This window comes from Pinus tabuliformis, chromosome 3_2 (assembly GCF_031772625.1).
Source record: "Pinus tabuliformis cultivar Carrire ecotype Pingquan chromosome 3_2, CPIR1, whole genome shotgun sequence".
Lineage (NCBI taxonomy): Eukaryota > Viridiplantae > Streptophyta > Pinopsida > Pinales > Pinaceae > Pinus > Pinus tabuliformis.
In genome coordinates this window covers 673,162,881-673,187,663 of record NC_142302.1, presented here as the reverse complement: position 1 = coordinate 673,187,663, position 24,783 = coordinate 673,162,881, and the positions used below count along the sequence as shown (strand labels likewise).

General features: G+C 36.8%; 1 protein-coding gene and 2 pseudogenes across 1 annotated transcript; all 3 read left to right on the top strand.

Moving 5' to 3' along the window:
* Positions 1-870: 870 nt before the first annotated feature.
* LOC149182442 (protein CDI pseudogene) lies at positions 871-1,812 on the top strand (annotated as a pseudogene).
* A 3,627-nt stretch (positions 1,813-5,439) lies between these two features.
* Positions 5,440-7,191, top strand: LOC149182441 (acetolactate synthase 2, chloroplastic-like; annotated as a pseudogene).
* Positions 7,192-9,747: 2,556 nt separating this feature from the next.
* Positions 9,748-10,635, top strand: LOC149182440 (putative 2' cyclic ADP-D-ribose synthase BdTIR). The gene is made up of 2 exons (XM_089418515.1): positions 9,748-10,409; positions 10,517-10,635. The coding sequence occupies exons 1-2, from the start codon at positions 9,760-9,762 to the stop codon at positions 10,599-10,601; spliced, it is 735 nt and encodes a 244-aa protein (XP_089274641.1). The 5' UTR covers positions 9,748-9,759; the 3' UTR covers positions 10,602-10,635.
* The last annotated feature ends 14,148 nt before the right edge of the window (positions 10,636-24,783 follow it).

Here is a 24,783-nt window from a genome sequence, read left to right as displayed (position 1 = left end):
TTGATAAAATTCCAAGAGAATATTATGTTTTCTATGATCAACTCGCAAATGTAGAGGAATGTATTTACCCTGCGGCCCAAGGACCAATTCTTTCCCAAATCAGGCATAGCAATGATTAGAGACAACGTTAGAATCGCTTACATGAAAATAACACAACAAATATTCAACACCAAACCCTCTATGTAGATCCTGTAACAGATTCCTAATCAAAGCTTCTTGAAGAAGTTGCTAGGAATCAATCGCTTCCTGTGATCGAATTCCGAATTTAGATAAATTGCCCTGCAGCCCAAGGATCAATCATCTCTCAAACCACGCATGCCAACTACCAATAGCGCCAATGCTAAATACTCACAACAAAATAAAAATAACACTAACAAATACTGGACCGCTACCCTTTATATTGATTCTGCAGCCACTGAGCCCTCATTTTCCTGCCACTAAATATGTAAACCATCTAAACAAGAGAAGCAATAGCGTGGAAGGGAACAAAATGAACTCCCCCTGAAATGAACTCCCCCAAATGCTTTTCTATCCTAATCGTAGCTGTTAGATCTTTTGTTAGACGATTGAACAAAAATCAGCGGTCTAATTTAAAAAACGTTATTAGCCTGCAGCTGTTTGTGCTTTTGCAAGGCATTTGATTCGTTTAACGCTTGGACCACCAATTTGGTTAACGGCGAGCGGGTTGAGAGGTTATCAGTGCCAAGGTTCGATCCCCCTCGCACTCAATTCCTCCGCAGAGATTTTTCAGTAGCGGAAATGGGCATTCACATTCGAATGCATATAGGAATTCCAGAGACATGCTAGTATCGGGACTGGGCATCGGGCTGGCATTCGCAGTATCTCCCCAAGTTTGGCCGAGTCTCCAGAACCGAAGCTGAAGATGCAGGAGGACCAGAAGTCGCGAGATCCAGTCTCACCACAGCCTCGAGCAGGCATTATGGGAGGACCTGTTATTACCAAGAGTGGAAAAGTGCTTCCAAAGCTCAAGATCTTTGTGGGTTACGATCTTGCCTACGAGGTCTGCAGGCATTCGATACTGAAACATGCCACATTTCCAGTTGAAGTAATCCCCATCAAACAAGTGGATCTCCACAAGGCTGGGCTTTACTGGCGCACAAGGGATCCCACTGAGAGCACCTAGTTCTCCTTTTCCAGGTTCTTGACTCCTTTCCTAGCTGGGTTCGAGGGTTGGGCTATGTTCGTAGACTGTGATTTTCTCTATACTGTTGACGTTAGGGAATTAGCTGAGCTCAATGATGATAAGTATGCTATAATGTGTGTCAAACACGATTACAAGCCTAAGAGTGCTACAAAAATGGATGGGGTTGTGCAAACTACTTACCCTAGAAAGAACTGGTCATCTATGGTTTTGTATAATTGCGGGCACCCCAAGAACAAAGTTTTGACACCCTCTGTTGTGAATTCCCAATCTGGGGCATTTTTGCATAGATTCACTTGGCTTGATGACAATGATATTGGACCCATTCCCTACACCTGGAATTTCCTTGTTGGTCACAATGAGATTGATGACAAGGAACTTCCCAAAGCTATACATTATACAATGGGAGGCCCTTGGTTCGAGGCCTGGAAAGATTGCCAATTCGCAGATCTGTGGCTTCAGGAAGTGGATGAGTATAAGAGGTCCCAGATGATACAGAAGGTGATTCAAGATGAGCTCATAAGGCTGTTGGATACAAGAATGAATGAAAGAGCAGGAGAGCTTGAAACCAGAGTAGGTGAGTTGGAAGGCAAGGTTAGAGAGATCTCTGCTCTGTAGAAATTGCTGTTGTTTTATCTGCAAGAGAGGTTTCTAACAGAGGGAGGGAATGGTGTGAAAGAACCTCCTTTTGATGCCTAGTTGAACAAGGGATTGCGAAGCAGAAATGAATTGCTTTGGAATACCCTGCCAGATCTTGTGAGAGTGCAAAATAGGAATATGTTTTGGAGGTGCTAATGCACGATATAGCCTAATTATTTTTATTCGATTCTATTTTTATCTCTAAATATTAGAGAGAAATTGTAGTTTTCTGCATAAATTTTGAACTGGAAGTTAACTTATTTCTTAATATACTATTCGCCCATGGTATAGTCAAATCACCTTTACTTTATAGCAGCTAAGAAATAGCTACATTCTTCATTCTCATCCTTTTTCTTGAAAGAATGGTATGAAGGGTTTGTACCCTATCTGGACAATAATGTCATTGTGACAAAAAAATTTCTCCAATGTAGTTATCTCAGACATTGCAATTTCATGGAATATGCTTCATCATATCAATTGGTGTAATTGTATATGGATGGTTATTTTAGGTTATTCACCTATGGTATGGTCAAATATGCCTTTATTTTAGCTACATTCTTCAATATCATCCTTTTTCCTGAAAGAATTGTGTGAAGGGTGTGTACTCTATCTGGACAAAAATATTATTGTAGCATTTTTTTTCCTATCTTAAATGCAGTTATCTCAAACATTGCGATTTCATGGAATATACTTCATCACATCGATTAGTATGATTGTATTAATTCTATTTATTAGCTATCTTGATTGCAATGTATGGATGGTTGTTTTCGGCCAGGCTCAAACATCTCTGTGTTGTTGGGGTTGCCATTGTGGTGCATTTAGTGACTATTTTGATGTGTTTATGTTGAAAATTTATAACCTTCATAAGAATTTTTAAGTTCACTGTTATTAAATAAGTAGTGTATTTTGTGAAAGACAATGGAGATCAGTGGATCTTCTCATTTGCTGTGAACAATACTAGAGTGCTCAAGCTAGTGTGTACAAAGAATATCACAGCAAGATATATTCATATTTTGCATGTGCGAAGTATGCATTATGCTCACATATGGAATTTTTAACAGTGTTCTTCTACGAGAAAAGTATGCCTTTATGTTTTGATGCAGACACCTCCAATCTGCACAGCACTCTGGTCCTCAGGTTTCCACAGGGGTAGACTTACACCACCCATTTAAACCTAACATAAATGTCAAAGAATGCTTCCCGTGATCTGAAAAGGGGTTAGTAACTATAATAGAGAATAGGTTGTGCAAGCTTTAGCAGAGGGATCAAATGAAGATTTCCAATCTCAAAACCTGCAAACAAGTTTACAGCAGAAGAGATTTAGTGAAGAATTACGTGATGCTCTGTTCCTGCAAACAATTGCGGTATTTATGAATGCAAACCACTAAAATATTCAGGTTGGGGATGAATAATCTACAGGGGACAACACCAATCTTTAGATTGCCGAAAAGCTAGAAAAGCTGTCTTTATTCCATTATCTCTAATCTTTGATACAAAGAAAACTCCCTAGATAACTAGCATACCGGCCCTACAATGGCTTCCCTCAGCGTATGGCTCATCTGAGCACATTCTTTATCCCCCCTATGACAATTATAAGCACTGGATATACATCTATACCAAACCAGACTCCCATTTAATGAGCTTAAAAAATGCCAGTGGATTGTGACAGATCTCATTGATGGTATGTCCTTCTGGAATTGCCACAGTTGAGTTGTAGAAGTAGCCTGCGCAGCCTGCCCACCTTCTGTCCACGTTTCCTTGTTACCACCTATTCCCTGGTTAGTTTTTCTTTCTTCACATCATGTAGTGCGGTTTCTTTCCACTAATCATTCTGCTGAGTTGTAAGGAATCTTAAAAGATAACCACAACTGCAGTTGAGGGGAGATAGCAGGAATAACAATGCATGCTCTCAGTTATTTGGATTATCCGAGCGTGTGCCGTATCTCCATGACGAATTCTTCCATGCGTCGGGCGGCCAACAACGATAATGCCTGGAAAGCCCTCGATCACAAGGTAGAAAATTAGTCGATCCTCAATTTTTGTTAATTAATTGAATCCCAAAGATTTAGTTTTTCATATTTGACCGAGTACAGTTTTTCTGTGAATTTTTTATCTGGCAAAGCCCAATTTAACGAATAATAGTTCTGTTCAATTGCGCTTTTCATCATGGTGTGGGGCTTGTTTAAATGCCCTTGTTCCTTTCACCTCGCCATGCTTTGGTTATATGAAGGTGCAATTTTTTTTCTGAGCAGACTTGTTTCTTGGAATTTTCATCTGGGTAAAAACTTATTCGACGAATGATCAGTTCCTGAATTATTTTGCTAAACTAGGGTTTTATGGTTTGTTTAAATGCCCTTGATTTTTTCAATTGCCCATGCTTTTGTCATATTACGTTGCATTTTTTGTCTGAGCAAACTCTAATGCCTGGAAAGCCCTCTATTACAAGGCAGCGAATTAATCGATCCTCAATTCTCGTCAATTAATTGAATACCAAAGTTTTAGTTTGTCAAATTTGACCGGGTACACTTTTTTCCTGTGAATTTTTCATCTGGCAAATCCGAATTTAACGAATAATAGTTCTCTTCAATTGCTTTTTTCATCAGGGTTTAGGCTTGTTCCTTGTTGCTTTCATCTCGCCACGCTTGTGTTGTATGAAGTGCAATTTTTTTCTGAGCACACTTGTTTTCATCTGGGTAAAAACGAATTTGACGAATGATCAGTCCCTGAATTTCATTGCTAAACTAGGGTTTTAAGGTTTGTTGCCCATGCTTTTGTTATATTAAGTTGCATTTTTTGCCTGAGAAAACTCTCTCTAGGTTACTTAAGTGAAATTTTGATCTGGGTAAGGTGACAATTTGACAAGTGGTCAGTCTATTGAATGATGTCGTTAAATTAAGGTTTAGTGTATGTACAATGCTCTTGTTATTTTCAACTGGGCAAGCTTCTGTTATATCAAGTTGTAGATTTTGTCTGACCACATTTGTTTTGTGGAATTTTCATCTGAATAGATCCCAGGTTTGACGAATGATCACTTTGTCGACTTATACTTAAATTAGGGCTTAGTGTATGTCAAATTGGGCATGTTATTCCAAGCTCTAGGTTTTGGGTTTTCTTCTCATTTGCCAAGTTAAGCTCACAAGGGCCCACTCTATTTGCAGGCAGCATCAGAGAGAACATTGCTTACGGTAAAGAGAATGCAACAGAAACTGAGATAGTAGAGGCTGCAAAGGCTGCCAATGCCCACGATTTCATTTCGTAAGTAGACTGAAATAAATCCCCTGACCACTGTTCAATTTGTTTTTCAGCCATTGCAAAATTTGTTTTCCAACCACGGTTTTTTATTTTTGCATGATGTATAAGTTGTTTCTTTTTTCATCATGTTTAAGTTGTTTCACAAACTTTTCTGAACTTACAAAACATAATTTCCATGGGACACTTCATGAATCCTATCTTAAACTTCATGTTTTATTAACCAAGTTTCTTAAACCTAAAAATTAGTGGTTATTATAAATATTCTTACTGAATTCAATGCAGGTTATCTTTTTCTTTTAAGTTATAAATAAATAAGTCCTATATGAACAACTTGCCAGACTTCTTGTTAAATTCCATGCATTGTTAATGTTTCAGTGGCATGAGGGATGGATATGAGACCTACACCGGCAACAAGGGAACTTAGTTGTCTGGGGGGGCAGAAACAGAGAATAGCAATAGCAAGGGTAATTATAAAGAATCCAAGCATCTTGCTGTTGGACGAGGCAACGAGTGCTTTGGATAGTCATTCAGAGAAAGTTGTTCAAGAAGCACTGGATGGAGTCATGGTAGGAAGAACCAGCGTGGTTGTAGCTCATCGTTTGAGCACAATTCAGAATGCTGACAGTATAGCAGTCATTGAGAATGGAAAGGTTGTTGAACAAGGAAATCACGCTTCTCTACTGAGCAAAGCCGAAGGAGGTGCATATTTTGGTTTGATTAAACTGCAGCAACCACATTAACCAATTATTCAACCTGTAAGCTAAACTGCAATAACCCTCATACTCCTCATCACAAATGTGGCCAGTTATAAAGAGTGCAGGGCAGTCAACGCAAAATTGATATTTGAGTTGTTTCGCTAAATGGTGATGATTAGAAGCAGAAAGGATAATAATTAGGTTGTATGTTGTAAAAAAGTTAATTAAATATCTCGGGTGATTATGAAGAAAAATCATAAACCTTATTATTACTGCTTTCAGAAGTAGAAAGGTTAATAATTAGGCTGTCTGTTGTAAAAAAGTGAATTAAATATCTTTGTCGATTATAAAGAATAATCATAAACCTTATTATTATTGATTTTAATGTGAAAATTATCTTATCCGGAGTAAATTTCCTTGTTTCATGGATGTTTTTAGAATTGAATGGCATTGCAAATCTTCTTTTGTTCTACTTGAGGATGGGCTACAATGGAAATATGTACATGTAACAAACTTACATTTTCATGAACATCCCAGTAAAGTATGTATTTTAAATTTTCATATATTGTATATAAAATTTAATATCCGACGCAGCTTTTGTGATTTACAAATTTCATTAAATTTAACATCCGACGTAGCTTTCGTGATTTACAGAACAACCTTGGGATTACACAGAAAAATATATTACGTTTTTTCTTTCGTGATTTACAATTGCAAGAATGATATGATAGGCTGGAGTTTTCCGAGTGGAATGGGGACTTACGAGAACATAAAAGAAGATGGCCTTTGAGTTTCCAAGATTTTGAGGATGCCATTCCTCCCCAGTTTTCCATTCAACTGCTATGTGAATTAATTGATGGTAATGCTATAATCAGTACTGGAGTGGGCCAACACCAGATGTAGGCAGCCCAATGGTTCCAATATGAGAGACCCCGACTGTGGCTGACATCAGGGGGTCTCGGGGCTATGGGATTTGGTTTGCCTGCAGCACTTGGGAGCTGCCGTGACCAATCCAGGGGCTATTGTTGTTGATAGAGATGGAGATGTCAGTTTTATGATGGATGTACAAGAATTGGCCACCATCACGGTAGAAAACCTGCCTGTTAAGATCATGATATTGAACAATCAGCGATTGGGCATGGTGGTCCAATGGGAAGATCGCTTTTACAAAGAAAACAGAGCACATACTTACCTCGGGGATCCATCTGTTGAATCTGAGATTTTCCTCAATCTTTTGAAGATGGCAGATGCATGCAATATACCAGCAACTAAGGTAACAAAGAAAGCAGATGTCAGGGAGGCCATTTTACAAATGCTCGATACCCCGAGCCATATTTATTGGATGCCATTGTGCCACACCAGGAGCATGTCTTGCCTATGATACCTAGTGGTGGAGCTTTTAAAGATATTATAACCAAAGGCGATGGGAGAAGAGCATACTAAAAAGAAGAGCCTAAGCTGTTTCTCATTGTATAAGATTATTCTAGGTTCTAAAAGTGCATTTTCATTGTTTTCCTTTTGAAGGTATGGAGAAAGCTTTATTTTCTCTCCTCTACAATTTTATTGGTAGGACACATTTTATTTCTCTAACTTATATGGTACATAAATCAGGGCAAGTTTGGACACTTTATATTGTTCACAAAGTCTTGATTTTATGTTTATATGTTGTGATTTCTAAGAACGAATGCAACAAAATTTCATCTTTGTTTCTACTGATATTGGGTGGCCCATGAGGCAAGGGCATAAATTGTGGTGCATTGTATCTCTACTTCTACTTCTTTTTTTTCTGTATTTGCCTGTTTGTTATAGCAAATGTGCATTCATTTCATTGCATAGAGCATTTTGCAAAGTAAGATTCACATAAGATATCCAAGGATGAATTGAAAATAACCTATACGAGGAGGATAAATGTGGTAGTGTCATGGATTTCATAATAACATATGGCATACATGTTTGATGGTAACTCACTATTTCTACCTTTGACAATGGACTTTGAAAAGATGCCCATCCTATATGTAAGAAATTTGTGTTTTAAAGATTTTTTGAATTGCTAACTCGGGATCTTGAAGTCAAGACTTTTTACTAAATGTCTTTGCTGGATACCTTAGAGATGTAACTATTGTTGTAGTTAGCTATTGTCTAACAATTATAACAGTTAGTGAATTCCATATTGTAGGACATATGTTGGAAAGTCAATTTTTCGTTGTTTCTAGAATTTTAGAGTTGACCTTTCCTGTATTATTATAAAACCTTGACCATTGACAGTGATTTCTAAATTATAGTTTTGCAAATGGACATCGCTCCCAGAGTAAAAATATTCAATGTTCAGGAAGAAAGAGTACTGGGTGTTGTGGGGTGAAGTTTGGGGGTGGGTCTTCGGATCAAAACATCTCTTCTTGTACATCGCATGGTAAATCATGCTCAACTTCTCTGTAGTGAACCATTTTGTAGGAACATGTTCCATTCTTATTTAATTGGAGCTCTTCTTCATTCGAAGACTCTTCTGCCCAAACAATTGTAGGTTCTGCAACTAGCTATTTGAGATAGTCGACATAAATTTAGATTGTTGCACCTAGATATGAATCCATTCATCTCATCAATTAAGCAGATTGCTTTTGTGAAAATGTGTTTCCTTATTGGTTTGGGATATTTGATTTTTTCCATTTGCCCTGAGAGAAGTGAGGTGCACTCTACAGCCAGGGGTGTAGAGGACATTAAATGTGTGTCACGTCACTTGTATAAGGTTAATAAAATAAAATGAGAGAAAAGTCACTGTCATATGTGTAGAAATTCCACGAAAATTCTGATCTGCTTGAATGAACAAATCTGAACCTAACTTGTAACTCGAGATGCAGAATATAAAAACACTTGTTTTTCTAGGGAACCCAACTGGGAAAACCCTCTGCTTGATTGAGAATTTTATTGATAGAAGAATGAGCAATAGATATCTTACAAAAACAATCTTGTTTCAATAGGAACCAATTTGGTTTTCTATTCTTGTACTAAGCTGAAGCACTCCTTGCAAGACTTTGATCCCTGCTTCCCTATTTCCTTGCGCAAGTCCCAAGGAAATTCTCCTATAAATCTGCGCACAAGCCTCTCTTTGTATGCTAAACCTCTCACAAGTTCACACACACAAACACAAATATGTGTTCTCCACTGCCTTGTGTCACCAACTCGTGCTCACAAGACAATTGAATAACAATGTGCCTTAATCCTTGGGGGAGTGCTCAGACATCAAGGCTCAAAGCCATTACAAGAAATACTCATTATGAACTCAATACATCACATGTAGGGATTGAACCTGTTTGGGGGCGATAACAAGTTAACAGCATTTATGCCAACCACGTGAGCTAAATCCAGTTGATGTGTGTATGTGTATAAGTTACCAGATGTCAGATTTAAAATTGGATATGGATCCACCAATATTTTAAACATTAATAATTTGTTATTACATTACATTAAGTCATTTTATGAACCATATCACTCTTAACATGTTACTTTTAAGATTACTTACTAATAACATGTATGTGGTTCATAAAGTTTACATTTAATTCAATTATGTACAATGGCAGTGGTTTATAAAAATTACTTTAATATATTTAAGAGCCTAATTCAGAATTCCACAAAAACAATTGTTGAACTTCAGACTCTCTCAATCCCCTCTTAAGGTCATATGTGAGGAGATGCCAACCTGAAGGAAATATGCTACATGTCACTACCAGAATTGAAAAATGAAAAATTAGAAATGGAGTTTCTTCAAGAGTTTCATGATTTGATTTTCTCAATCAATCTATCAGCCTCTCTTTGTACCTTTTGGGACAATTGCTAGTCGTATTAGTTATTAGTTAATTAGGCCGATAGTTCACTCTCCACTTGACATCTGTGCGCCGAGCTTCCGGGAGAGTTCGTGGAGTTTATGGCTGTTTCCGTTTACGGTTTCGTGGAGTTAATGGCTATTTCAGTTTACGGGCTCCAATTTCTGTTTGTATAGTCGAATCGGCATTGGCAATGGCATCCCCTATATCCTCATGCCCCCAAAACCCTCTTGAAACTGAAATCGGGATAGAAATTGAAAGTTCGCCTCCTTGTTCTCACAATCTTCGTCCTGCAGTTTCAGCGATTGACGCCTCGTCCTCCGCGGCTGCAATGACAGCCTCCACCTCATGTAATTCCCACAACAATCGCAACTTCTATTGTGATGTATTTATCAATCACAGAGGGCCGGATGTTAAGAAAACCTTGGCTAGACATCTCTACCATCGCCTTCGTTTACACGGAATCCGAGTCTTTTTGGACCGGCCGGAATTGTATGAGGGGGGAAATTTTTCTTCGGAAATAGAAGCTGCCATTAGAACCGCCTCAGTCCATGTGGCTATTTTCTCTCGTACATATGCAGCATCGACTTCGTGTTTGAATGAGCTCTTCCTGATGTTGGAGTCGAAGGCTCCTATTATTCTGGTGTTTTACGGTGTAAAACCAGATGATCTTTGTTTGTCGCAGGGCAAAGATGGAGTGTATGCTCAAGATCTATGCAACTTAGAAATCACGCAAACGGGTGAAGGGAAACCGCGATACGACTCCACCAGCATTCAAACCTGGAGAGATGCCCTTTCTCGTGTTGCAGAAATAAGGGGTTTCGATCTGGACGCATATAATGGGTGAGATCTCAACCCTCCCCTCTCAGTATTGTAATACTTCACGCTGATTAGATATACATAGGTTAAAGTTTCTCATTAGCTGTATTTATTTTCTTGTGAATAACCAGAGACGAAGGGGAGTTGCTAGATCAAGTGGTTGAATGCGTGTTGAAACAGGTGAAAAAATTGATATTCAATGTCGCCAAATATTGAACTGCTTTGGAGGAAAAGGTGAAGGATTTTGAAAATAGAGTCTTGTTGCAGCAGTAGCAGGAGAGTGGAAAGGTTCAAGTCGTGGGGATTGTTGGGTTGGGCGGGGTTGGAAAGACAACCCTGGCGAAAGAACTCTTCAACAGGAAGAGGTCAGATTATAGTAAATCTTACTTTTTATGTGATATTAGGGAAAATGCAAATAAAGGTTCATTACATCATTTGCAGAGTGAACTTCTCAATAGCTTGACTCACTTTGATATTCATATAGAAAACATCTATGAAGGCATATAGATTCTTAAAAGAAATCTCTCATGTTCTAATGCTTTCACAATTTTGATGACATAGATCAGGCAAATCAGCTGGATGCATTTTTGTCGGTTCAAAGTGTACTCAGGGCAGATATATTAATTTTGATTACATCTAGAGACAAAACTGTTCTCACATATTCAGGAGTTCAAAACACATCAATTTATAAATTAACAGGTCTTGATGCACAACAGTCCCAGGAACTCTTTTGCTTGCATGCCTTTAGCCATCCCTATCCACTTCCAGGGTTTGATTATCTCGCGATTACCAAACCTTATATGGCTTCGCTGGAATAAATGCCCCTGGTTTTCTCTGCCTTCTTGGATCCCTATGAAGAACCTTAGGGTTTTAGAAGTGTGGGGAAAGAAATTGAAATCATTGTGGCAATCCAGATATCAGGTAAATAAAATTTTGGCGATTTAAAGTATGTGTTTTTTCGTTATTGATTTTGCACAGTATGATCTGCAACGAATTTAAATGGTTTTGCAGAAGCTAATCGTTGAATTATTTCTTACGATTAAAACCCTAGAACATTTTGCAAGCACCTTTGCTGTTGCGACAGTTAGTTATTTATTCTGCCCTTTCAAAGTTACCAAAATCAATACGGCACCTTAAGCACCTCGAACTGATTGTCCTCCATAAGATTAATCTTAAAACTTTGCCGGATGAATTTTGTCATTTGGTGTCGTTGAAACGATTGGAGTTAACAAGTTGCCCAAATCTAAAGTCACTGCCAGATTCCTTTGGGCACTTAATAAACTTGGATTACATCAATCTGTCTCACACTTCTCATTTGCAGGTGCTTCCAAAGTCTTTCGGTAATTTAATAAACCTGAAATACATAGGTCTGTCTCACTCCCTACAGTTGCAGATGCTTCCAAGTTCTTTTGGTAATTTAATTCGTCTTAAATATCTTGATTTGAGTTGGTGCTATAATTTAACCGTCTCTAGTGAAACACTGGGAAACATCAGCACACTTGAATGTTTAGATGTTTCCTATTGTAAGAACATTGAAATATTACCTCCGCAAATAGCATATCAAAAGTACCTAAAAAAAATAGATCTTAGGGGTACAAACATAAAAGAATTTCCAAATGAAATTGGAGACTTGGGCGATTTAGAAGTTCTGGAAATAGGGAGCCCTTCGCTGGACAGTCTACCACTTTCACTTGGTCACTTGAAGATCTTTAAGGAATTGAGGCTCGAGAATTGCAGTGAATTGAAACATTTGCCGGTGACTATTCGACTGTTGACTCAGTTGACTGAGTTGAGAGTATTGAATTGCCGGTTGCAAACATTGAATAATTTAGAATCTAGATATACATAGGTTAATGTTTCTCATTAGCTGTATTTATTTTCTTGTGAATAACCAGAGACGAAGGGGAGTTGCTAGATCAAGTGGTTGAATGCGTGTTGAAACAGGTGAAAAAACCGATATTCAATGTCGCCAAATATTGAACTGCTTTGGAGGAAAAGGTGAAGGATTTTGAAAATAGAGTCCTGTTGCAGCAGCAGCAGGAGAGTGGAAAGGTTCAGGTCGTGGGGATTGTTGGGTTGGGCGAGGTTGGAAAGACAACCCTGGCGAAAGAACTCTTCAACAGGAAGAGGTCAGATTACAGTAAATCTTACTTTTTATGTGATATCAGGGAAAATGCAAATAAAGGTTCATTACATCATTTGTAGAGTGAACTTCTCAACGGCTTGACTCACTTTGATATTCATATAGACAACGTCTATGAAGGCATATAGATTCTTAAAAGAAATCTCTCATGTTCTAATGCTTTCACAGTTTTTGATGACATAGATCAGGCAAATCAGCTGGATGCATTTTTGTCGGTTCAAAGTGTACTCAGGGAAGATAGCTTAATTTTGATTACATCTAGAGACAAAACTGTTCTCACAGATTCAGGAGTTCAAAACACATCAATTTATAAATTAACAGGCCTTGATGCACAACAATCCCAGGAACTCTTTTTCTTGCATGCCTTTTGCCAGCCCTATCCACTTCCAGGATTTGACTATCTCGCGATTACCAAACCTTATATGGCTTCGCTGGAATGAATGCCCCTGGTTTTCTCTGGCTTCTTGGATACTTATGAAGAACCTTAGGGTTTTAGAAGTGCGGGGGAAGAAATTGAAATCATTGTGGCAATCCGGATATCAGGTAAATAAAATTTTGGCGATTTAAAGTATGTGTTTATTCGTTATTGATTTCGCACAGTAGGATCTGCAATGAATTTAAATGGTTTTGCAAAAGCTAATCGTCAAATTCTTTCTTACGATTAAAACCCTGGAACATTTTGCAGGCACCTTTGTTGTTGCAACAGTTAGTTATTTATTCTCCCCTTTCAAAGTTACCAAAATCAATACGGCACCTTAAGCACCTCGAACTGATTGTCCTCCATAAGATTAATCTTAAAACTTTTCCGAATGAATTTTGTCATTTGGTGTCATTGAAACGATTGGAGTTAACAAGTTGCCTAAATCTAAAGTCATTGCCAGATTCCTTTGGGTACTTAATAAACTTGGATTACATTGATCTGTCTCACTCTTCTCATTTGCAGGTGCTTCCAAAGTCTTTTGGTAATTTAATAAACCTGAAATACATAGGTCTGTCTCACTCCCTATAGTTGCAGATGCTTCCAAGTTCTTTTGGTAATTTAATTCGTCTTAAATATCTTGATTTGAGTTGGTGCTATAATTTAACTGTCTCTAGTGAAACACTGGGAAACATCAGCACACTTGAATGTTTAGATGTTTCCCATTGTAAGAACATTGAAATATTGCCTCTGAAAATAGCATATCAAAAGTACCTAAAAAAATTAGATCTTAGGGGTACAAACATAAAAGAATTTCCAAATGAAATTGGAGACTTGGGCGATTTAGAAGTTCTGGAAATAGGGCGCCCTTCGCTAGACAATCTACCACTTTCACTTGGTCACTTGAAGATCTTAAAGGAATTGAGGCTCGAGAATTGCCGTGAATTGAAACATTTGCCAGTGACTATTCGACTGTTGACTCAGTTGACTGACTTGAGAGTATTGAATTGACATTTTCAAAAAAATTAGCTGGATTTTTTCAAAATTACATTGTAATTTCTATCATTTTCTGTGCAAAATTAAGGCACTCAAAATTCTAAAACTTGACAACTATAATCCACTTTTTCAAAAAATTTAGCTAACTTTTTTCAAAAGCATGTTGGAATTTTTATTATTATCATGATGGCTCCAACAATTTTTCATGCATTTTCAAATATGGAACGACGACCATGATATTGTTCACAATGTCGTATCGTTTCTTTCACCTCTTCCATTACAATTTAATAGTATTTTCTAATAACACCATAAATAGGTAGCATATGGAAAAATTACATCTCACAAAAAAAAAAAAAAAAAAAAAAAAACAAAACAAACAAACAAACAAACAAGCAAACAAACTTTAAAATAATGTACAAAAACATGTTCACATAAACAAAAACAACTACATGGATAATGAATAACCTCTACATGACATTACTATTTTTTCCAAATAGCCATATTAGAATACACATAACTAATAAAAAATAAAAAAAAACAAACTTTAAAATAATGTACAAAAACATGTTCACATTATCAAAAACAACTACATGGATAATGAATAACCTCTACATGACATTACTATTATTTACCAAATAGCAATATTCGAATACACATAACTAATCATTTCAAGTATAACTCATTATCATCCACCCTAGCTTTCAACAACGCCCATTCACATGTTGCTATTTTTCCACACACTACTATTATTTACAAAATATCCATATTTAAAATACACATAACTAATACTTTCAACTCTAACTCATTATCATCCACCCTTTCTTTCAACAATGTCCATTCACATGTCGCTATTCTTTCACAAACTATTATTATTTACAAAATATCCATTTTAAGAATACACATAACTAACTATTGCAATTGTAACTCATTATCATCCACCCTTGCTTTCAACAATGTCCATTCACATGTCCCTATCCTTCCCCACTCTATGCTATTCTTCACCAGTCTATGCCTTACGGCGTTTCCTTTGCAACATAAGGTGCAAATGCTAGTTTTATGATGTTCGCAGGCATGGCACGAATAAGCCTCAGTGTTTTGGTGATGTTGTGCTTAGAAATAGAAAGTAATGGAACCAAATATGGTCAGCTTTAGTTTGTGATCTTTAGAACTGTAGATGGAGAGTGCTCAACCGACAACCAAATTTGGGTCACAAAAGATGGCCCGTATTTCACCCTCATACATCAATTCAAAATAATAGTATCATAGTATGGGAAAGATTTACACATGATTTGTGTTTTGATTTCTTGATGAATTTTTTTTCATATATTATTTTTTATAAACAATTGAATATCTAAAAATAACAAAGATTATAGTTTTTAATATTTAAATATGTTGCGTTTATATATTTGTATGGAGGGTAATTAAAAAATATCTAAAAATAATAAAGATTGTAGTTTTTAATATTTAAATATGTTGCATTTATATGTGTGGAGGGTAATTAAAAATTTCTTAATATTTTATTTATCAGAATAGATATTTTTTTCTTCATTATTATATATTAATTTACTTTTTTATATGAAATAGTATATATTTTTTTTAATTGTATTTTTTAAATAAGAAGAAAATTAGAATTTTTAGAAAGGATTTACAATTTTAAAATTTGAATATGTTGGATTGATTATATTTGAATTCTATGTATAAAAAAATTAAAATTTGATATAGAAATCCTGATTTTTATTTTAATAATTTTATTTTTTACTATGCTTTTTGTGTTTATAATTATTTTCTATCTAATTAATTAGTAGAAAATTTTGTGAATTTTTCTTTATATTAAAAATTATTTTACTATGTCATCTTTATTATTAATTAATTTAAATATTTATCAATAAATACCTTTGCAGCATATATAAAATTATATTTTTCAAATTTTTTCATAAGTTCATTATTTATGTTCCCCGTTGGGGGTGACGAATATGGCAAGTACATCGAAGTGGCACATTAATCACCCTCCCATGTGGCAGTAATGACGGTTAAGAGTGTTGGGTACGTAGGGCCTGGTGGCCTACAAGGGAATGTTCTTGAAATAACAAGGGTCATTATTCCAATGGTGAGGGAATTTGTGAGTAGATTCAACAAATAGGAGATGAGAGCTTGAATTCTGGACAAAATTACCTTCTTGGTTCACTCGAGGGGCCTCTTTGGAAAATCAAGTTGGCGTATTCACCAGTGGAGGAGAATGATTGTGGTTTCAAAATGGCCTTATGAAATTGCTTTGCATGCATTGGTAATTCATACCGCAATATGGGAACCTGGTTTGGTTAATGCTTGGAAGTTGGCACTCCTTGGAAGACGGGCTCAAGGCTTTGGAATGGCCATCATGAGGTTAATTGTGAGTCTTAGGTGTAGCGAAGTTGAGGATGACGAAGAAGGGGAGAGTGCAACCTCTCATGTAATTTAAATACTCTCATTTATTATAGTGTTTGTTGTGTATGTTTTGGTTATGTGGTTCAACAAACAGTGTGAGTAGTGGGTCTAGGGACCATTATCCTCTAGTGGGTGGTCGGTGCAAGTGTTTTTTCTATGGTTCTCTTGTTCTAGTCTCGGGTTGAAATGTAGTCGTTCTAGATACTAGTGCCTTTTATTACCCCCTTGTACCAGACCAATTTTGACAGTTGGGGTGGAGGCTGGCCTGAGCGATGCATCAATGCATTCAGGGAGGTTGCATTTGCACTTAGTTTGGGAACCCTGAGTAGGGGTAACATTGGAGCAGTCAATAATATGAGTTAGTCGTGGTTGCTTCTGGCCCTAAAAGGATTAGATAGTGGTTCATTCGGGAGAGGAGCGGAGACCATTGGCTGGGGAGAGGGTACCATGCTGAACTAGTGGGGGAGGAGGCAGAATTTAGACCCCTCGACATGGGTGTGCATGGGTGAAGTGGGTGCAATAATTTATGTTGTTACCTGGTGGTGTGATTTGGAGTTGAGTGGCAGTGTGTGTGGCCACATCCTACAACATTAGTAAGGGAGGTCGCTACATGTTGGAAAACAGAGGGATTAGGGGGACTGTTACCATGCGGGGAAACATGTAGACAAGGGCGAGTTGGAGTAGGTTGGTGGTTCTTTTGGGTGGGTGGACCTACGCCCTCGCCTTTCAATTCATTTGAAGATCAAATCCTCCTTGTTCAGGGATTAGTTGACACACATGCTCAGGATAGACATCATGACAATAATGAACATATTAGTTTTCTCAATGATATTCAATATAACTAGTGGCACATTCTTGACTGAAAAGACTCCATGTGTGACATTTAAAAGAGGCTCCAAGATCGGATGGAAAACTTCGAAGGTTGCATTGCTCATATGGAATATCATGTTCATGATGATTTTCAGCACCCGACCAAGGGAGGTAATGTTGACTAGGGTCCTGATAATGCTAATGAGTAATAAGGAGAGTGGGTTGTATTTTGTTTTTAAAATATTTGTGGGCCTTCTAGGCCATCGACATGTGGTCTTATAGCTTTGATTTGATGATCTTGATGTTCTTTTGTTTGTACTTGATGGTCAATAAATACGATAGGGGTGAGGCCTTAGTTATCTAACAAAAGATCTCCTCACAATGTATCATTTTCAAGAATTAATAGAAATACTTGACTTACAAAAAAAATCATTATTTATGTTAGTTATTTTTAATATATTTATTATATGTTTGTTACTACCTTGACAATTCATTGTATTATATTAATTTGTGTTTGGATTTCAAAGTCATAATCTCATATCACTTAATCAATATTTTAAATTTTTAATTAGATTAAGCCAAAATTGATATCAATTTAGCTTATATTTTAACTTTTTTTAGTTTTCACGCTATCAGAAAAATTCCATTGTAAAGTTGGAAGTCTTTACAAAAGAATAATTAACATAAGAAAAGCTCCATTGTAAAGCCTAAAGTATTTACAAAAGAAATGTATACCTACTTTTTAATATGAACATTTCATAGTAATAAATATTTATTTGGTTGTTTCATATTCCTTTTTATTGTTTCAGTTTCCTTGCATCAACTTCATTTTTAAACATTTCAGTTAGGGAATGGCAAAGAAAATTGCACCAATTAGGCAGTAAAAAGGAGTGTGAGAAGAATGAGGATAAAGAAGAGTGTTTGAATTGGAGTACTTTAGTTGCAATGACTCATAAGAATTTTAATCCATCTCTATTGTCAGGCCAGGAGGAAACTCCACGAATTGAATTGTGTTTTGCATTAAAATTGAACATGGATATATACATAGAAAGGGAGACAATTGGGTTTCATCTCCTATTGTCTCTTTGTCTTCCAATTCTCTTTATTTTTATATTTAAGATATTTACATGGATTTACCTAATCCCAAAGATTAGGTGTCAACATTCCCCCCCTGAATCTGAAGGGATTTTTGTAAGCCCAAAGCATCATTCTGAATCTCTCAAATTTTTCCTTTTTGAGTGCTTGCTTCAGTGAATATGTTTGCAATCTTCTCATTTGTGGAACAATGTCATAGGTGCATTGTTTTGGCCTCAACATGCTGACGAATCAAATGGTATTTTGTATTTATGTGCTTCATTTGATGATGAAAGTTTGGGTTCTTGGCCAACTTTATTGTGGAAGTGTTATCAATAAAAAGGGGAGATGAATGCACTTGTTTCTCTTGCAAATATTCCTGAATTTTCCTGAGCCACACAATTTTTTGTGTTGCTTTAGCTGTTGGCACATATTCTTCTTTAGTTGTGGAATCTACTGGAACTAATTGTTTGTGTGACCTACAAAAGACAACTCTTAATCCAAGACTCATAACATAACCTAAAGTAGATACACTAGTTTCTTTATCTCTATCAAAGTCTGAATCATAGTATACAATCAAGATGAAGTGATGCTAGCCTAAGCCGCAAATACCCACAATATGCATATAAAATGCATGTCATATACATTTCCCAGGAATTTTAATGTTCCTGCCTAGTAAAATCTTCTTAAACCAAGGTTTAATGCTCTTAATTAAATCCTTAAGTGGAAACATTTTGTTTAACTATCCAAAGTCTAAACTTTAATAAAACTTTTATGCAGAACCTTATACAACCTTTCATAATCTTTGGTTAATTATTATTACCCATGCATATTAACCATAGCCTTTTAACTCTAGTTTCACTTTAACCCAACATTAACCATAATACATTTATTTCGCTCATTTCTATTATAACTCTTGTATAATAGAAATATTTCATAAACCATACGTAATTAACCTTACCTTCCACCATTCCACAAACCTTTGCACATATATCAATGCTCAACATGCGCTTCAAATCTGCGCCATCGATCTCATTCTTTAATCCGACGGTTGTCGCATCACCAGATCGCCAACTAGCTTGGCCTATCTCCACCATTGATCTACCTCGTCAAATCCAACAGCCATCACACAATCTCACGTGAAATTAAGCACGACTGATATCTAATCGAGAGCGAACGAGAGAAGTGGTTTTCTCTTTCCACTAAGTACTATGTGTCGGCTACTAAAGGTAATCATGTAGAATTTAGAAAGACCGCTTACCACCTTTAGGGCACGCGAGAAACTGCTTATCCCTTGCGAATACTGCCCCGCGTCCATTAACACATGGCTTCATCTGATCTCTTCATTTCTTGACTTTATTCTGCGTGACTTAATCCTAGCCATCTATCTCCCTCACTCTCGTTCATTGATCTGATTGATCCAACGACTCCCGTTCTTTGTTGTTTAATTCTTTCTACGTCTCACCGTGTAATAGTCTTCTCGCTTCTCTGTCTATGTGTTTTTTCTCGCCTTATGGCATTCACTTTTTCTGATCCGGATCTTCACAATGTTACATCGTTTCTTCATGCCTTTACGCTTCCTTCATAAATCCTTAGGTTTTAGGAAACCTTACAGCTCTCCCTTCACTGTAACCATTAAGGATTTTCTCCAATACTATTTGTGTGTAAACCCGTAACACTCCTGTTTGCACTTCTTCTCTCTTAGATTCTTTTCGAATTCCATGCACACTTATGTTATGAAAATAATCTGACTCACACGTAATTTATCATTCGATTACTCAATCCACACTTGCACAATTCAGAATTAACTCTTTGTGTATATATAAACAAATAATTACATAATGAGTCTCTCTCTCTCTCTGGCCTGATTTTCTAATCAGTGGCCTTTTCCTTTCATGCCCATAGGCTTACAATCAAACCCTATCTAACTCACTAACTAACTCCTAGCTAGCTAACCCTCTTCTATGCCTTTTAGGCTTACATTTATACAAAAGGTTCTGTAACCCATTTCCTAGTTCAAATCCTTAATCTGCTCATCAAGTCCTAAAATCTCTCAATGATCCCTTGAGGATCTCAACAACTTAACTAAATCCTAAGGATTCTCTTTAATCCCCAAAATCATGAAACCAATTCCTAATCTAGGATTTACAATATTTCAAAATATCTCAATCCTCACTAATCACTCATCATCACTCATGTTCTCCTATATTCGATAACATTTACAAATATGCCTCACAATACTTAATTAATCCCTATTCTAGTTTCTCTCATTAAAATCACTCAAAACCTTAATAATTACATTAATTTAATACTCAGGAAACCAACTTCCTTGAAAACACAAGACCCCCTATGTCTACTAAAATACAATGATATTTCTGAGCTGAATGCTCCTACATCAAACTTTCAAGGTTGAAAACATTCATGATCTCCTGATCATGTGTTCTCATATGTTGATAGAAAACCTCCAGGGTCCCAAACTTTAGTTTGTAGTTGTCTGAATGCTCTGTTCCTTTGTTTTTGTTGTATGTTTATTTCATTCTGTTTCATCTTCCTCTCCTTGTCAATCAGTTTCAAATTTTGATTGATCATTCTTCCTGTAGCTGTCAATCTCCTCCATCTGGATTTCTTCATCATTAATTGCCATAATTTTTCAATCTCTATCTCTAGCACATCTTTGAGTTGGTACATACTCTACCATTTGTTGTTGTACTCTGTCCACTCATCTTCAACCTGCTATTCATTATCTTCTCTTTGAAGTTGTCAGATTCTTACTATTGCCCTTTCATCCTTACCCTCTTGTGATTTTCCAAACAACCTCTGTTCAATATTTGTAAATTTACTTTAAAAATATAAAAGGTCTTCTAATTCCCCTTGTACTTGATTCCTCTCAAATATGTCACCATGGTGTGCATCAATTCCAATGTATTTTCCTTCCTATTCCACTTTACTTGGTTGCTCATATGTGCCAAATTTTCTCCAAAATCTGCAACAAAACCTCCACTCACAAAAAAATTATTAAAATGAAAAAAATAAGGCCTCAGTGCCTCTTCTTCCTTTGGCAACATTTCAATATGTTGCTCTGATTTTTCCTTCTCTATCAGCACATCAGTATGCTAACTCAACCTCTTTAAAGAATTCTCCAAAGGACTCTCGAAACTGTCAGCAAGTCTCTCTTCCACACCATCTGCTTCAATGATGTCTTTTTGCTTTTGCACACTATAGTGAACTCCTTCCTTTGCAATCGCACTGTCATACTCCGAGTTTTCTAGCCAATACTCTAGTAATTCAATTTCTCTTTGTCACTTCTTAAGTATTTCATCATCACTTATAATTCCTGCATTTATTAGTTTGAGAATTATAAGGTTCAACAATCTCAACTGTTGCTTCACATACCAGCTCTTCAGATTGATTCTCATCTCCTTCTTTCACAATAAATTGTTCCTGGGTTGCAACAGCTTCAAACATCAATTTATTACTAAATTCTTTCTGCTGCAATAATTCATTTCTTTTCCCAATTAAGAGACATTCTCCATCCTTCTTTACTTCAGAGTATTTATATTTTGAAATATACTCTTCCATACTTTTGACAACTTCAAAAGACTGCTCATCCTCTACAAAACCTATAATCACATCAAAATTATTATATTAGAAAATACAAGGTTTTACATCCTCCAGCTGATCTAAATTTGTCCAACAGTTCAGAAAATCATCAATAAATCATTCTTTAGCAAAGTAAACTTCTTACTATCTGGAATTATCACAATAGTTCATAAGATCTTCCATAGATCTCCATTCTTCATCTTCACCCAGAACTTCACCTTGTTGTACTTCACAAATAGAAACTTCCATTTCCAACTTAGCTTCTCTGATTTTTTCCACCAGCCACTTTACTTGCCTTTGTTGTAGCCTTCTCTGTAACTTATGCCACTTCACTGCCTTTTTCCTCAAGACCCAACCTTGTCTTTGGTTTTCCTCTAGTAGCATCCTTAGTACATTGAGTTGTTCTTTTAACTTTTCAATATCCTTGTCATGATCCTCTTAACTAATTCTCTTGCCATTTTCCTTGGCATCCTCCTTCATCACTTTTCTCCTGATGTGGTCCTCCTCAAAACCTCTTTTACCTTTGTTATGACTATTAGTAGTCATCTTCTTCTCTATATTCATGAGTTCTTCACTCACTTACTATGAGCTACATTAAAGCCTCTACAACAACAAGTTCTCCCTGTTGCCACTTACCTCACCAAGCTCTCCTTTGTACCTGGTCTTTTGGCAAGCACTTGGTTCTCTTATTCTCTAGAACCTCTTTGAGCATTTCTCTCTGCTCCTTCTAGGCTTCAACTCATTTGCACCTTTTAAGAACACAATTGTCTTCTTTATCCAACCTCTATTGGAATTCTTCAAGGTTTTGCCACATTCTACTTTCATTCAAAAACTTTTACTAGCTTCCTTCATCCCTTAACAATTCTACCCACATCCGCTGTGGAATTGCATTTATGATCTTTCTGTGAGCTGCAACAAAACATCTGTAGTAACAAGTTCTCTTCTTTCTACACATGCCTCACTAAGCTTCTCTCCTCTGAGCTCAGAGGCAAATAAAATTGCATGTCACATTATGTCCTAGGAAATTTAAAATTCATTACTTAGTAAAACTTTCACAAGTCAAGGTTAAGGCTCCTTAATTAAAATCTATGCGGAAACATTATACAACCCTTCATAGTCTTTGGTTAATTCTTATTACCCGTACGTATTAACCATACCCTTTTAATGGTTTCACTTTAACCCAACATTAACCATAATACATTTATTTTGCTCATTTGTATTATAACTCTTGTATAATAGAAATATTTCATAAACCACATGTAAACCTTACCTTTCCGCCATTCTACAAACCTTTGTACATATATCGATGCTAAACCTGTGCTTCAAATCTGCGTAGTCGATCTCATTCTTTAATCCAATGGTTGTCGCATCACCCAATTGCCAACTAGCTTGGCCGATCTCCACCGTTGATTTGCCTCCTTAGATCCAATGACTATCGCACAATATCGCGTGAAATTAAGCACGACCGATATCTGATCGAGAGCACACGAGAAAAGTGGTTTTCTCATTCCAACAAGTGTCGTGTCGGCTGCTAAAGTTAATCGCACAGAATTTAGAAAGACCACTTACCATCTTGAGGGCATGCGAGAAACTGCTTACCCCTTGCGAATACTACCCCGCGTCCATTAACACGTGGCTTCATCTGATCTCTTCATTTCTTGACTTTATTCTGCATGACTTAATCCTAGTCGTCTATCTCCCTCACTCTCGTTCGTTGATCTGATTGATCCAATGACTCTCGTTCTTTACTATTTAATTCTTTCTACGTCTCACCATGTAATAGTCTTCTCGCTTCTCTGTCTGTGTGTTTTTTCTCGCCTTATGGTATTCACTTGTTTTGATCTTGATCTTCACTCTGTTACTTCATTTCTTCATGCCTTTATGCTTCCTTCGTAAATCCTTAGGTTTTAGGAAACCTTACAGCTCTCCCTTCATTGTAACCATTAAGGATTTTCTCCAATACCGTTTGTGTGTAAACCTGTAACACTCCTGTCTGCACTTCTTCTCTCTCGGATTCTTTTCGAATTCCCTGCACACTTATGTTATGCAAATACTCTGACTCACACACAATTTATCATTCGATTACTCAATCCACACTTGCACAATTCAGAATTAACTCTCTGTGTATATATAAACAAATAATTACATAATGAGTCTCTCTCTCTCTCTTAGGCCTGATTTTCTAATCAATGGCCTTTTCCTTTCATGCCCATAGGCTTACAATCAAACCCTATCTAACTCACTTAATAACTCCTAGCTAGCTAACTCTTTTCTATGCCTTTTAGGCTTACATTTATACAAAAGGTTATGTAACCCATTTCCTGGTTCAGATCCTTAATCTGCTCATCAAGTCCTAAAATCTCTCAATGATCCCTTGAGGATATCAACAACTTAACTAAATCCTAAGGATTCTCTTTAATCCAAAAAATCATGAAACCAATTCCTAATCTAGGTGTTATCACCTAGATTGACCTCAGGTTAAAGGGAGGCAATTCCAGGGTAACCACAAACCAAGCTTAGCCTTGTAGCTAGCCCTACAAGGCCGGGAGAGGGCTCTCTCCTTATGGATCTCAGTCAAGATTACTAGATCACGAACAAGAGTTTATGCTAGGTATAGTAGCTCAAAGGTTTTGGAAAGTAGACTCGACAAGCTTTCCAACGAGCTATCCCACACCCAATTTGGACACCTGGAAGGCCTCCAAAAGTTGCCTGCAAAAGGCGCCGTGCTTAGGGAGAAGGGCACTACGCTTAGAGCCTAGCACTGCGCTTAGGCGAAAATTTCTCTGTGTAATTTATAACAGGCGTTGTGCTTAGAGGGTGGTGCTGCGCACCTGGGTAGTGATGCTGCTCTTAGGCTAGCCAACACCAAAAATGCCCCAAACTTCAAATCTTTGCTAAATTTCCTCCAAATTCATCTTGTGCAAGTATCAGTC

Coding starts and splice junctions, on each gene's coding strand:
- LOC149182440 (XM_089418515.1), top strand. CDS start 9,760: ATGGCATCCCCTATATCCTCATGCCCCCAAAACCCTCTTGAAACTGAA. Junction 10,410..10,516: donor GATCTGGACGCATATAATGG/GTGAGATCTCAA, acceptor GTGAATAACCAG/AGACGAAGGGGAGTTGCTAG.